Source organism: Pagrus major, chromosome 13 (genome assembly GCF_040436345.1).
Source record: "Pagrus major chromosome 13, Pma_NU_1.0".
In the NCBI taxonomy this organism is placed as follows: Eukaryota; Metazoa; Chordata; class Actinopteri; order Spariformes; family Sparidae; genus Pagrus; species Pagrus major.
The window spans coordinates 31,360,997-31,376,683 of NC_133227.1; the positions used below are offsets into that span (position 1 = coordinate 31,360,997).

The 15,687-nt window shown below is 42.1% G+C and overlaps 1 protein-coding gene across 1 annotated transcript in view; it reads left to right on the forward strand.

Annotated features, from left to right (window-relative positions):
- tmem132e (transmembrane protein 132E) overlaps positions 1 to 15,329 on the forward strand; it is a 380,209-nt gene extending 364,880 nt beyond the window's left edge. The window contains exons 8-9 of the mRNA XM_073478862.1: positions 8,135 to 8,329; positions 14,259 to 15,329. Coding sequence (XP_073334963.1) covers positions 8,135 to 8,329; positions 14,259 to 15,329 — 1,266 coding nt within the window. The remainder of the gene's footprint in view (positions 1 to 8,134; positions 8,330 to 14,258) is intronic.
- The last annotated feature ends 358 nt before the right edge of the window (positions 15,330 to 15,687 follow it).

Sequence of the window (15,687 nt, forward strand, 5' to 3'; positions counted from 1 at the left end):
GTGTCTGTGTGCTGCTGATGGTGATGTGGGAGGATTATCTGAACCTCCTGCATCGTCCGACCTCAGTGAAGAGAATTAACACCCACCACGGACCGACAGCAGAGTCCAAGTGACTGCAGGTCGCTGAGACAAACTACTCAATGAAATGAATAATGAGTAAAAAACATTAATAATACTTCAGTTTTAAATTGAGGAGTGCAACCTGGAATTTGAATAAAGATCAAGTGTTGTCAATCGCTTGTGAAAAATCAGGAGGTCTGTGAAGGTGGCGCCCCTCTCACACTGCCTTTAACACTGCCGGGAACATTTATACGTCACAGAGGAGGAAGGAGGAACAGGTTCACTCTGATTAACGGAGCCGACTGGACCGGCGTTATTCACCGCTGTCCAGCCCAGTGTCAACATACGAAGGCATTATTCCAGAATCTCTGTGTGAAAAAGGCTATTTTTGTTTTCATTTTTCAAAAATGTTAATGAGTCTGAAAAATGAAATCATGGAGCAAGAGGTACACCCACGCCTCAGAAACCAGCAGAGAAACTGCAGAGGCTAACAGGGCTAACATTAGCCATGCTACTGACGTGAGGGAGTCTCTGCTCTGTCTCTACATCAGCTCAGGGATCTTTGCTAATTACCACCAGTCTGAAACCAAAAGCAGAGCAGCCAAACAACATCCAGCAGCCAGTTTCTCCTGATAATCACTGCAGGCTCAGACATATTATTAGCGATGCTAGCAGCATGGACTCCAGTGGTGGTAGGGTTAGTTGGTCGGTGTACCGCCTCGGTCCAAGTTGAAATATCTCAACAAGCAGTGGATGATTGGCACCAAATTGTGAGCAGACTTTGTCTTCAGTGATACGTAACGTTACCTCCAGAGACACCAGCAGGTGGACTTTTGTGGTTCTGAATGAAATGTTCCCACAACTATTCTCAGGATGAATTATAATAACTTTGTTTTTAATCCAGCACCAACATTTGGTGAACATTTTGTGTTTGTCGACCTGAAAAGCTGACAACAACCCGACCACATGTCCTGATCTCTCGCTGTACCAGTTACCACTGATATTATATGAGTTCAGCTCACTCCACTGACCCACACCGAGGAAACACATCCCAGAACGTTTCTCCTCAGACGTGATGGGAAAATTGAGAAGGAAAACGAACGGCAGCGTCTCATCAGTAAATCCACGGTGGATACACGACAAACATCACAAACTGATGAGTGAGGGAGAAAATGTTTCTCCTGGGTTTTTATTCTTAATGTGATAAAAATCTTGTTTGAAGCTTAATTTCTCTCTTTAAGTGCAGCAGCTTCTCCCCGAGTATCGTTTGAAAAGCAGAAGACACATCAGTGCAGATAGAATAAATGATCCTCTGTGCCACTGCTCCTGTCAATTTTTCATATTTGACTTTCTGGATAATTATTCAGAGACACATACTTCTGACAGAGCCTTTGTTCAACACTCTGACCAATCTGTCTTATTAATAACTTTAAAGCTTTGAATACCAAGACGTTCACGACCATCTGTCAGTCCTGCACCTGAACTATTTTCAGCTTCAAACTGTTCAAATTAATTTGTCATTAGATATAAAGATATAAAGTGTCAGATCACCTTAGCTCAACTGCTCTCAACATAATGTTTATTTCAGAGTGTGCAGGCTGACATCCTCTCTGCCAGGAGAAGGATTGAGTCTCTGAAGTGAGGTCGTGTGAGGTACTTACTGTATCATTAGTGAGTGTGTAAGCTTCAGGACATGGTGGTTTGGAGGAGCAGCAGGAGGTGAAGGGTGCTGTGGACACAGCAGCTAAATGTGTTTAGGAACCATTTGCTAAATATTCAGATTATATACAGCCAGACGTTTCAACTGGGAAACTGAAGCTGTTATATCTCTCTCGCTTTCCTCAAAGCCACCAGACTCCTTTGACAAAAACAGTGATTTTACCCTTTTGAACGCGGGTGTGTTTGGTTAGTCTGTGTTACTTTAAAGGGCTGAGGATGGAGGCAGTGGGAGACCAACTCTCAGGTCATGTGAGGTAAAATCACTGGTTTTGTCAAAGGAGTTTGGAGCTGTGTAGACGGTCCTTTAAACAGCTTCAGTTCCTGTTGGAAAGAGCTGTACATATTCTAAGTATAGTGTATACCTGAAATATCCCTTTAACATGGCTGTGATTTAAAACCAATAATGTATTTATATATTTGAACTGAAAGAGAACTCATGAGAAATAGTATCTATAAATATGACAGGAAACCCCTCCTGTCTCAGTGTGTTCTCAGCTGCTTATCATTCAGAATAAAATATGATTTTGTGATTGAATGTTTCTGTATAAACAGGTTTATGTGTCCCACTTTAATCATCCACAACAACAACAGGGTCTGAGGGAGTTGTGAGCGTTACTGAACTTGTCCTGCAGCTCCTGATCTGTGACAGAATTATTTTTCTTAAAGATCCCTGAAATTGGAAACATGACAGCCGCAGAATAAAAAGTACGATACGTTTCCCCGAACAAGATTAGTTTCTGTGATTAAATTCTTTAGATTGAACAATCGATGTACAACGTGCCGTGTCTTTGAGTTGTGTTCTGACATTTGTACAGATTGATTTCAATAGTATTAGATGTTGTTTTTAGTCTCTTAAATTGGGCTGTGTAAATATCAGCCACAGTGAAACAGAACGTGAAAAAGCAGAAAATCAATGTGAGCCAACAGTTTTCAGTACTCGCTCTGACCTCGCTGGATTTGTGTTCAGACTAGATTTTTACATACAAACTGAGTGTTGTTGCTCAGGAGACATCGCTCACCTCTCTGTTACTATTCATGAAACCACTCGTGTTCCTCGTCTCGATTATCAGCCGCCTTTAACCACAAACAAAAAGCTCCACGATCAACTTGATGCACAGATCTGTGCTGAGGCTCCCTCAGTGAGGGTGATCCATCACACAGCTGAGCTCTCCTCATGAAAACTTTAAAAGTTTACTCCTGCATTCATTTACTATCATGCCTCAGGGTTCGCATGCACACTTGTATGTGTGTGTGTGTGTGTGGTGCCCAGTGAACCATAACTCTCCTTTCTGGCACATTAATCCATCACACCAAACAATATGCAGATGGAAGTGGAACCTGACTGCAGGATTTTGTTGCTGCATCAAAATGTTTGTCTATTTTTAGTCCTCCAGCACTCAGCTGTATGGAGGAGTGCTTTCTAACCCTTTGTTCAAATTTCAACTATACTGTTGTAACTGTAACATTGGACTTTGATGTTAATGCAGCATGGAGACAGTACACACAGAAATATATAAAGCATAGTATGAAGGAGCAGGAGAGTCGAGGTGCTGCAGGGGAAACACACACAGCTGCAGACGAGCACGACTTTACAGAGCATTTTAATGTGCAACACAAAGTTTGACAACAATCATCAAACCATCTGATTAGTGTGAGCTAATATCTGAAAATAAAAAGTGAAGGTGTCATTGACTGTGACGTGAGCGTCCAGGTCAACATGTGGTCAGAAGCTCCAGAAACAGGTAGTCAGTCAACACATCCTCACACCTGAACCACTGAACAGGCTGATTACCAGAGCAACATGTATCACTGTGTCTGCCCTCATCGTACGGACAGTTTGGTTGGTTTGGTTCAGGAAAACATTCAGTGTAAATATCTACATTACGTATATAACTTCAGTCCCATTACGAACATAACTTCAGTCACATTACGAACATAACTTCAGTCCCATTATGAACATAACTTCAGTCCCATTACGAACATAACTTCAGTCCCATTATGAACATAACTTCAGTCCCATTACGAACATAACTTCAGTCCCATTACGAACATAACTTCAGTCCCATTATGAACATAACTTCAGTCCCATTATGAACATAACTTCAGTCCCATTACGAACATAACTTCAGTCCCATTATGAACATAACTTCAGTCCCATTACGAACATAACTTCAGTCCCATTATGAACATAACTTCAGTCCCATTATGAACATAACTTCAGTCCCATTATGAACATAACTTCAGTCACATTACATATATAACTTCAGTCCCATTATGAACATAACTTCAGTCCCATTATGAACATAACTTCAGTCACATTACGTATATAACTTCAGTCCCATTACGAACATAACTTCAGTCCCATTATGAACATAACTTCAGTCCCATTATGAACATAACTTCAGTCCCATTACGAACATAACTTCAGTCCCATTATGAACATAACTTCAGTCCCATTATGAACATAACTTCAGTCCCATTATGAACATAACTTCAGTCCCATTATGAACATAACTTCAGTCACATTACATATATAACTTCAGTCCCATTATGAACATAACTTCAGTCCCATTATGAACATAACTTCAGTCACATTACGTATATAACTTCAGTCCCATTACGAACATAACTTCAGTCCCATTATGAACATAACTTCAGTCCCATTATGAACATAACTTCAGTCACATTATGAACATAACTTCAGTCCCATTATGAACATAACTTCAGTCCCATTATGAACATAACTTCAGTCCCATTATGAACATAACTTCAGTCCCATTATGAACATAACTTCAGTCCCATTACGAACATAACTTCAGTCCCATTATGAACATAACTTCAGTCCCATTACGAACATAACTTCAGTCCCATTATGAACATAACTTCAGTCCCATTACGAACATAACTTCAGTCCCATTACGAACATAACTTCAGTCCCATTACGAACATAACTTCAGTCCCGTTACGAACATAACTTCAGTCCCGTTATGAACATAACTTCAGTCCCAATACGAACATAACTTCAGTCCCATTATGAACATAACTTCAGTCCCAATACGAACATAACTTCAGTCCCGTTACGAACATAACTTCAGTCCCATTATGAACATAACTTCAGTCCCATTATGAACATAACTTCAGTCCCATTATGAACATAACTTCAGTCCCATTATGAACATAACTTCAGTCCCATTATGAACATAACTTCAGTCCCATTATGAACATAACTTCAGTCACATTACATATATAACTTCAGTCCCATTATGAACATAACTTCAGTCCCATTATGAACATAACTTCAGTCACATTACGTATATAACTTCAGTCCCATTACGAACATAACTTCAGTCCCATTATGAACATAACTTCAGTCCCATTATGAACATAACTTCAGTCCCATTACGAACATAACTTCAGTCCCATTATGAACATAACTTCAGTCCCATTATGAACATAACTTCAGTCCCATTATGAACATAACTTCAGTCCCATTATGAACATAACTTCAGTCACATTACATATATAACTTCAGTCCCATTATGAACATAACTTCAGTCCCATTATGAACATAACTTCAGTCACATTACGTATATAACTTCAGTCCCATTACGAACATAACTTCAGTCCCATTATGAACATAACTTCAGTCCCATTATGAACATAACTTCAGTCACATTATGAACATAACTTCAGTCCCATTATGAACATAACTTCAGTCCCATTATGAACATAACTTCAGTCCCATTATGAACATAACTTCAGTCCCATTATGAACATAACTTCAGTCCCATTACGAACATAACTTCAGTCCCATTATGAACATAACTTCAGTCCCATTACGAACATAACTTCAGTCCCATTATGAACATAACTTCAGTCCCATTACGAACATAACTTCAGTCCCATTACGAACATAACTTCAGTCCCATTACGAACATAACTTCAGTCCCGTTACGAACATAACTTCAGTCCCGTTATGAACATAACTTCAGTCCCAATACGAACATAACTTCAGTCCCATTATGAACATAACTTCAGTCCCAATACGAACATAACTTCAGTCCCGTTACGAACATAACTTCAGTCCCATTATGAACATAACTTCAGTCCCATTATGAACATAACTTCAGTCCCATTATGAACATAACTTCAGTCCCATTATGAACATAACTTCAGTCCCATTATGAACATAACGTCAGTCCCATTACGAACATAACTTCAGTCCCATTATGAACATAACTTCAGTCCCATTACGAACATAACTTCAGTCCCATTATGAACATAACGTCAGTCCCATTATGAACATAACTTCAGTCCCATGATGACGTACTGGCAGTCCTGTGCTTGTTCAACCCGGCCGTTCATCCTCCTCCACACACAGACTTGTTGCTCTTTATATGTTCTTCCTCTTTGCTGCTGTAATAATGACTTCAGCCACTAGAGGTCACCGACTAATAACATTAATATGGGTCGTAATAAGCTGCTTTCACAGTTGACCAGTGGATGTTAGTATTAATACATGTTGATATGTAATATATTACAGATAGAAAAGGAGGAGGAGGCCTTCAGCTGCCATGACCACACTATGAAAATAACTTAAAGTGAACAGGAAGTCCTCAGCCCAGTCACCAGAATAAATGTAAAGTGTACGTTTCTGCAAACCTCAGATATTTTTAAACTTCTCTGGTGTTTTGTTGTCACCATGCTGTGTTGATGCTCTGGTTTGGTTTAGGCACAAAAACCACCCGGTTAGTTTAGAAAAACATCACGTTTGTCTTAAATTATCTGTAATCCAGTGGTTTCACGCTGACTAATGTTGAAACACAGTCTCAAACAGTGGTCTCTGGCTTGTATCAGCCTCCACCTCCACACATGCACGTCAGTACACATTAAATGTAAACGCTTCTGACACATACAAATTCAGCGTATCTGTGACGCGCAGAACGTTTTATTGTCGTTGGTTGTGAGTCATCGTCATTTTTAAGTCTTTTTGAGGATTTGAAATGACTTACTGACGTTTTGTGTGAAATTATTAATCAAAGTAATGTCGAGCTTTTGACAGAAGTCAAGCCTTAAACATCAAATGAAGAGTTGCATTAAAGTCTCTGGCAGACAATAAGTGAACGGTGTCTCCTCCACAGACGCTGCAGGTCAGCTGGGGTTCATTTCTTCTGTTACCTAAACTTTGTTTACTGCACAAAGGAGCGAATACAAAACCTCTCCGTCATGTAGACAGCACTCACTAAACAGCACAGAGCCTCAGGGGCTTTAATAAGAAGAGACTGGCAGACAGCTGCACTGTGTGTGTGTGTGTGTGTGTGTGTGTGTGTGTGTGTGTGTGTGTGTGTGTGTGTGTGCGTGTGTGTGTGTGAATCATATTGTATTAAGACCGAATTAATAAAACAGACACCTGCAGATGATCCGGCTCAAGTCTTCACATGATGAACGACATGTGACACTAAGATCAGAGACAAAGAGACAAAACACCAGACGACAAATAATGAAATGACGCAGGAGAAGAAACCTTTTTTAAGTCTAAAGAGAGATATTGAAAAATCTTTTGTTTTTATTGTTCCAAAGTTACAGAACAGACCAATTAAAGGCCTGTAAATAATGCTATAATAAATAATCGTGTTCGGAGGCAGAACTCATGTACAGACACTGTAGCCGTCGTCTTCCTGTTTCAAGGTTTGAGTTGATGATGATTGGAGAAGCTTGTCAGAGCAGCGAACCCTTCACTGCTCGAGCGTTCAACGCTTTATGGTGAGAAAAGCTGGAGATGAAGGTGGAAAAGATTTCCCCGTCCGACTCTGAGGACAAGGCCACTGCTTCGCTCGATGGCTCTTTACTTTGTTCAAGTCCCTCCTGACCTCTGGTTGCAATTGCAAAGTGAAATGATGATCTTTTAAAAGTGCTCAAAGTGGTGGGTGCACAGGCCTGTCAGAAGCCTGGGATTACCCGAAGAGGCGAGAGCTGCTTCAAATGGTTCTGGTATTTCATGTGGTGACACTTAGATGGGCACAAGTGTTTCTGCTAACCGTCGCTTTGAGAGCGTGCGGCGGCGGCAGCGGCGGCGGCGGCGGCTTCAGATGCAGCCCGTCATCTGATTGCTGATGGAATCCGTCTCGAGTGATTTTTTTCTGTTTGTTTTCTCTCGGTGATAGACAAAGAGACATTGACACATGGCTCCAAGACGCACTGGAACAAACAACAGCACAAAGCACTTTAATCCAAAATTGGCTTGTCATGGGCTTTATGAGCTGCACAGAGACAATAAAGCTGTTGTCTATTCTGGACTTAAACGACGGCCCTCTGTCATGTGGAGAAACAATAAAAGAGCTTCTTCTCTCTGCAGGTGGAGTCTCCGCTGGCTGTGGACGCAGTGTTGGGAGAGTCTGCCTTCTCGGTCACAGACGACAAGGTTTCCATCACAGAGATGCGTGTTCACGCCGTCTCAGGCCTCACCCTCTCACTGCAGCCCAGCCCGGGCAACAGCCACACCATGGTGGCCAAGGCAGCCGGCGTCCAGACGCTCACTGCTCCCAAACAGGTACGACACGACACGACACGACACGACACGACACGACACGACACAGAACGATACACAATGCAGAGGGGAGGAATTATGTGCAATCATGTTCAAGATATCAGTGATATAAAGTTGGGCGGCACAATTAATCAAAATACTATCACAGTCAGAATACGACCAAATCACAGAAGCTGTAATTTATTGATCAGCATCATAATGAAGGACTGTAGAGCTGCAGAGACGTCCTGACCTGCAGATCTTCTTCTCCACGGTTAAAGAAATAGAGCTGCCATTAATCAATTATTTGTGAACTATTAAATTAATCACAAGCTTTTTTGGAAATGGAATAATCAGTTTGAGCATTTTTTTAAGAAAAGAAAGTCTAAACTCTGATGTCAGCCTGTTAAATGTGAATATGTTCTGGTTTCTTTCCTCTGTGACAGTAAACTGAAGATCTTTGCAGACATTTGAGGACGAAACACTGATCGTCATTTTTTACCATTTTATCCATTTTATTGACCAAACAGCTGATCGATTAATCCAAAAAACAATTAACAAATAATAATAATCAATAATCAGCAGTGAAAAACAGGGTTAGTAGCAGCACTGGTACTAAAACGTGAGTGTATGTGTGTGTGTGTGTGTGTATATGTGTGTGTGTGTGTGTATGTGTGTGTGTGTATATGTGTGTGTGTGTGTGTGTGTGTGTAATCCAGCGGAGATGTAACTGTGTTCTGGTTCTGACTCTGTCCTCCTCCCTGCTCTCATGTTTTGAGGGTTTTTTGCCAAAAAAAAGGGAAAAAACACACTAAACACAGTTGAGAGATGAATTTGATTGCCAGCAAAAAAAAATTCAAACTTCTATAGATATTGTGATGACATCATCATCGTGAATTCACAATGATCACGTAGTGAAAATCTGATATTGTAACATCATCATGACTTCAATAGTTTTTCAGTTGAAATAAAGATTGTGATGCAGAAATGATCATTAACACTGATCATCATGAACAAGCTGTCAAAATAATTTTAGCAGATTCTGCAGCCTGAACATTAATATTCACTGAAATGCATTTTGTTTAGAGTCAAGGTTGCCCAGCGAGTCACCAGCCGGGATCTCAGTGTTGATTTCTAGTTGAACTCCTGAGACGTCTTTTCATTCTCACCGGATACAATCAGCGTGTCACGAAACACACGTGTGTCGTCGTTTTGATCGTTTGTTCAGTTGTAGCTTTGAAGAAAGATGATATAAGCTATTTTGTCATATTTCACTGCTCGACATTTAATATTTCATATACAATGTCATAAATATGGAACTATAAAGGCTGTGAGCTGCCAGCAACACGCTCCAGGAGCAGCTCTATACATTAATGTGAAACAAGACATTGTGTGCAGCACCGCTGTGAAGCACATGTGAGTACTGAGAGCGTTACAGCTCTGACACGGGCGGAGAAATAAACGTGTAGTGCATGTACAGGTTGTAGATTTAAAGGCAGAGCGGCCGTCCATCAGTCAGAAGGTTTGATCACTGACCCCTGCAGTGAAATCACTTTCTAAATATGTCCTGCAGGGTTCCAGTAATATCTCTAATATGTGCAAATAAAAGCTTGTCGTCATTTTGGAGCCTGACTTGGAAACAACATCTTCAGATGAAGACAGTTTGCAGAAACAGTTTGAAACATCGTCTCAGTGGGAAACTGCTCACTGAGGATGGTTAAGGTTGGACCTGAATCTCCAGGGACTTGATGCAAATCAACAAAATGTCCTACTAATTAACAGAAAGTGTGCGTGTGTGTACTGAAGCTAACCAGGCACGTTCCCCAACAACCTTCAGACTCACTAAAGAGAAATGTGAGACGTGTTCAGAGCTGCATGAAATATTCACAGTGCATTTTAGTTTGCAAAACACACGACAGTATCACAAAAATATTCAGGTGGAACCACAACCGCTGCTACATATTGATGAAGGCTGCGTGAGCGCTGACGGTGAAGTTAGCAGCCGTCTACCTGAGATAAATAATAATCTGACGCTGCACCTTTCCTGAGAAATCCATCCTGATTGGTGGAGTTAGCTCGTGTGTCACTGCTCATGTTTCCTCTCGTTGTGGCAGTGAACATCACTTCCTGGACAGCTTCTGATTCTCGACATTCTTTAAATGTTTTTACATTTTTAAAACCTAAACACAACCAGTCAAATCCTTTCAGATCAAAGTCTGAAGTGTGTAGTATCAGATCTGACTTGATGCAGTCAGTGTTTCATGTGCAGTATCGTGGCTCTACACCTTCCTCACTCTGTACTCAGTGTGTGTTCTGAGCGGTGAAATCAAGTTTATTTGCAAATCCCTTCAGTGGCTCCGTATCAACAAGCACTAGGTTCACTTCACAGTAATAAAATTATTTCCCAGCTAAATCTTTTAAGCTGCAGCCGGCATTGTTAGCAAGGACAGCAGATAAAGACGGCTGCACTGAACTAATAAGTATCCTTGGTGCTGTTTTATCACAACCTCCATATTAACGGAGCCGGCGAAACACTTCTGATACGTCCAAATACGTTTACCAAAATGGATTTTACTGCTGGAGTGAGACATGAGGAGCAGAACGAGCTTTTTCTCTGCCGCTGTCTCGTCACACAGGAGGAAGGATCTCTGCAAGTCTCTGCAAGGAATTAATTGGCAGCCCTGCTTCACCTAGGGAAAAGTGTGTGTGTGTGTGTGTGTGTGTGTGTGTGTGTGTGTGTGTGTGTGTGTGTGTGTGTGTGTGTGTGTGTGTGTGTGTGTGTGTGTGTGTGTGTGTGCTTTTCCTGCTTCGCCCATTCATTGGCCTGCAAGTTGCTAAAAATGCAACGACAACCCCATCAAGCATCAGTGAGAGAGAAGCGAGCATTAAATTCCAATTTTTCTTGCTTTCCGCTTCTTGGCCACCTTGAAATTTAATTATTGTAATGTATTGTCCTAAGTGCTCTCCAAGGCCGGGCCATAAAAGGCAGCCAATTCCTCTGCCGGCAGAGCTCTCAGAGGAGTACTGGAGCTATTTCAAGCCATTTGATTCTGTTTCACGGGAAAACTTTCTAAATGTCCTCTATTACTGCAGAAATGAATGAACACATAAACTATGGATGGGGAGAGTTGGACAATCAAGGTCTCTCTGCATCAGTCTCTTTTCCACTTGACAAAGTTCAAGCTCTCAGAAGTGAAAGGCTTCAGTACTGAAGGTTCATCATAAAACATTTCTCTTGGTGTGACTTACTCACTCTTATAAAGGTCTGTATGGCTCTGGATGGTGTTATTACAACTCAACATCATGCTCACGTCTCACAATTATGTTGCTGAGGGAATATTTTATGTGTATTTGTGCATATTTTATAATCCAAGCTGTTAATGTTCAGTTTGCATCCAGATTTATTCCCTGATGCCATAAAGATAAATCAGACCAAGTGAGAAAATCCTACTGCTTACTTCATCCTACTGCACATTAATTTATGGAAATGCACAGATGAAATTAATTGTAGAGAAATGTGTGTCAGTGGTTGATCAGAGAGATGCATAAAATAATATCAACATGCAGAAATTCCACCAGGTCTCATCATTGAAGACTATATTTGTATATATATACACACACATATAAATATATATATATACTATATATTTGTGACTATAACTGCCCCTGACTAAACCAGATCGTCTCTACGGTGGCCCAGAGGGTCAAAACATAACAACATTTCAGAGAACATGAAGATTCCAACATTAATTTTCCAGAAAACACATTTTCTAAATCACAACACTATTTAGGAAACATAACGACTTTTCATTTTTTCTGAAATGATGAATGTTGTCTTAAAGTGTAGTTGTGTTTTGACCCTCAGGGCCACCGTATGCTTTATGTGTAAGTGTGTCTGTATTGGATCAACACAGAACAGTTTGTACCGACTGTTTCGTCAGTGTGGAAACACACACTCGTTGTTTTTTGTTCCTACATCAGCCTTTTGGTGGCAGTCAGCTCATAAAAACAGATATTTCATATTTAATGTATTATTGAAATCATCCATATGATTTAAATAATACATTCTGTCACGCTGAGATGACAGAGGTCTGGCTCGTGGTGGAATATCGTCTTAGTATTCAGTCTTCTCCCAAACCACAGACCTGGTTGTGTTTCTGCTCTTTGCCACATCAAAGGAGCGTAAAGCCGTCGGACTCTGTTTCAGAGACCACAGTTTTCTCTCTCTATGGTGGGCTGCTGATGTTTAAGCCAGCTGTGAACAAAGGCCACTGTCAGACGCAGCCTTGATTACACGGACACCGGTGTTGTGGTTTGTCAGGTAACCAGCATGCAGGAGTTCAGCCGTTTTATCTGGTTTCTTTATGGGAGAATATGGAGAGTGAAGAATGATAGAAAATACAGAATGAGATGAGACACAACAAACTGCAGCTGCTGCTGTACGAGTCTTATCTGCGTGTGCTGCAGAGCGGAGCTGCGTGTGTCGCAGCCTTCAGGAGACACGTCGTCCTGCCGTCCGTCCTCCTTCCTGCTTGAAAGTGGTTTGCTGGTGAGCACATCAGAGGACGGTCGTCTGTGTGCGTGTCGAGGCTCGTAGCGAGCGCAGGGTTCTGCACATGTTCACCGAAGCTCTGGAGATTTAGAGACTGTGCCATGAAAGAATGGATCTGAACCATTTAAATATTCTTTGGAGAGATTCAGACACAAGGCAGCTTTGTCTCTGTACTGTACTGAGAGTCACACAGCAGGAACATCAGACCGACACAAGTCTCAAAGGACACACGTCACTTTCATCACGTCCTCCCGTCGCTCTGCTGGTTAGCTTCTCGTGTCTCATCCTGATAAACAGACACTGTTGTAATGTGATGGTGGACCTGCGCTGCATGAACCTCTGTACAGTTCTGTTTGAGACTGGACCTGCTCGTCCTGACGACACACAGTAATCTGAGTAGTTTTGTGGCCGTGCAGAATGTAGCACACATTATTTGGATTTTCTGTTAACTGCAAAATTAATTAAGGGAGAAAAATCATTAAACATGATCGTTTGAATGATTTTAAAGCTTTCAATCAAAACTAACTCTAATAATAAAGTTATCAACCCAATTTAATTGCAGTAATTGGTCAGAAACATAAAAAAGAAAATTGTCATTGTCTTGTTTTTCTTTTCAGGATTCACTTTTCAATCACGAGGGTTTTTATCTAACTCATGTATTATTAATTATGATTGACAGGTCGATAAACCATATCAGACACAATCAAAGCTGAATATTTTTTAACGCTAACCCTTTCAATCTGGGCATTTAAAGAAACCTGAGTGGAGTTTTATTCATACAGAACCAATTAACAACAAAAGTGGTCCATAGTTTATTTACAGAGAGCGACGTCCTCCTGAACACTGAAGAACTGCCACAGTCAAACACTTTGACATGACTTAATGTTGCAGTAGTTTGTGAGTGTCGAGTACTGATCATGTTGTTTTTATGAGTTTGATGTCATCCAAGTAAAATGTGTCAATATGTCAATAAGTTATAAAAAAGAAATGTACTTTAATCAAAATCATTGCTCTTAAGCTCAGTCTGAGGCTGTTTGTTCATAACTTCTGATCATGCCGTTTAATTTCAGGCTCAACTGGATAACTTCTGGTTCTAAGCACCACTGATTCAGAGCTTTAGGAGGATTTTGAATATTCTGATAACTTGCAGTGTTAGAAAACACTGGACGAGCTGATTTTCTGCCTGTTTATGTCGTTACAGTGTTTTCAGTCTGCTTCTGATTCTGACATTTAGCTAACCTTGTGATTAGATGATGACACCTGGTCGAGGACAGACATCAGAATGAATGTGTGTTCTGTCATCCGCTTCACAGTGCGATCAGGGAGGTTAACTCTTTTTGTCCTGTTGTTTGAACCTTTTGATTCTGGTTCTGACTGTCTGTCTCTGTGTTTGTGTGACAGGAGGCCAGTCTGTCGATCTGGATGCTTTTCAGCGACAACACAGCCGCCACGCTGACTTACTTTGATCCCAAAGACTACAACCTCAATGCCTCCTCGCTGGATGACAAAGTGGTGTCGGTCTCTCAGGAGCCTCAGCAGCGCTGGCCTGTGGTGGTGGCAGAAGGAGAGGGATCCGGCGAGATGGTGCGTTTAGAGATGACCATCTGTGAGGCGTGCCAGAAGACCAAACGCAAGAGCGTCATCGCATCTGCTGCCGTTTATGTCAAGGTCCGCTTCGGCCCGGAGGAAGACTCCGAGGAAGAGGTGACCACGGAGGGTGAGATCGAGCTGGCGCCCGTCACCAGGCGTCCGATCATTGATCCGAACATTAGTGGAAGAATTTATGAGACATCTAATGAGCAGCCTGCCAGCGTTCCCATTGATTACACCAATTTCCCCACCATTAGCAACCAGGAGCGACCGACTGAGAGTGACGAAGAGGAGGAAGACGACTTTGTGCACTCTCCTCGTAACATGACCGACCTTGAGATTGGCATGTACGCTCTGCTGGGAGTCTTCTGTCTGGCCATCTTAGTCTTTCTCATCAACTGCATCGTCTTCGTGCTTAAATACCGCCACAAGCGGATCCCCCCCGAGGGTCAGGCCAACATGGACCACTCCCACCACTGGGTGTTCCTGGGAAACGGCCAGCCGCTGAGGGCCCAGTGTGACCTGTCACCGCAGCAGGTAGAGAGTCCCAGTAACCCTCTGGAGGGCGTACAGACTTGCTGTCACGGGGACCACCACAGCAGCGGCAGCTCCCAGACTAGCGTTCAAAGCCAGGTACACGGGCGGGGCGACGGCAGCTCCGGGGGCTCGACGAAGGAGAACGGCGAGGACGCCAATTCACCCACCTCCAAGCGCAAGAGAGTCAAGTTCACCACCTTCACCACCCTCCCCACAGAGGAGCTGCCCTATAACTCCATCCCCATAGCAGACGAAGAGGACATTCAGTGGGTTTGCCAGGATATGGGCTTTCAAGACCCGGAGGAACTGCATGACTACATGCGCAGAATAAAAGAAATAGCCTGAGAGCAGAGGTGCAGCGCGAAGCACCGCTCTCAGCTTTCTAAAGAAATGTTCCTTTCTATTTTTCTCTTTTTCACCTGAGTGAAAGATAATTTTTCACAGACTAAAAGGCCAACTGTTGTTTTGGTTAGGGTGTGTTCCATTTAGTTTGCACAGTGCTGTAATCTCATACACACTCACACAGAAGAGAACGCAAGGAAGCCAAAGACTCGAGCAGAGGATCTCAATCACTGGAGAAATCTGTAAATCTTGGCTAAAGGAGGCTGAGCCGTGACCCGTGTGAGAGCTGCTCCTGCTCTCTTGTGTCAGGATCTGGTTTAGAAGAACCCTGATACAGACAGCAGCGTTTGGTTCTGGCTCA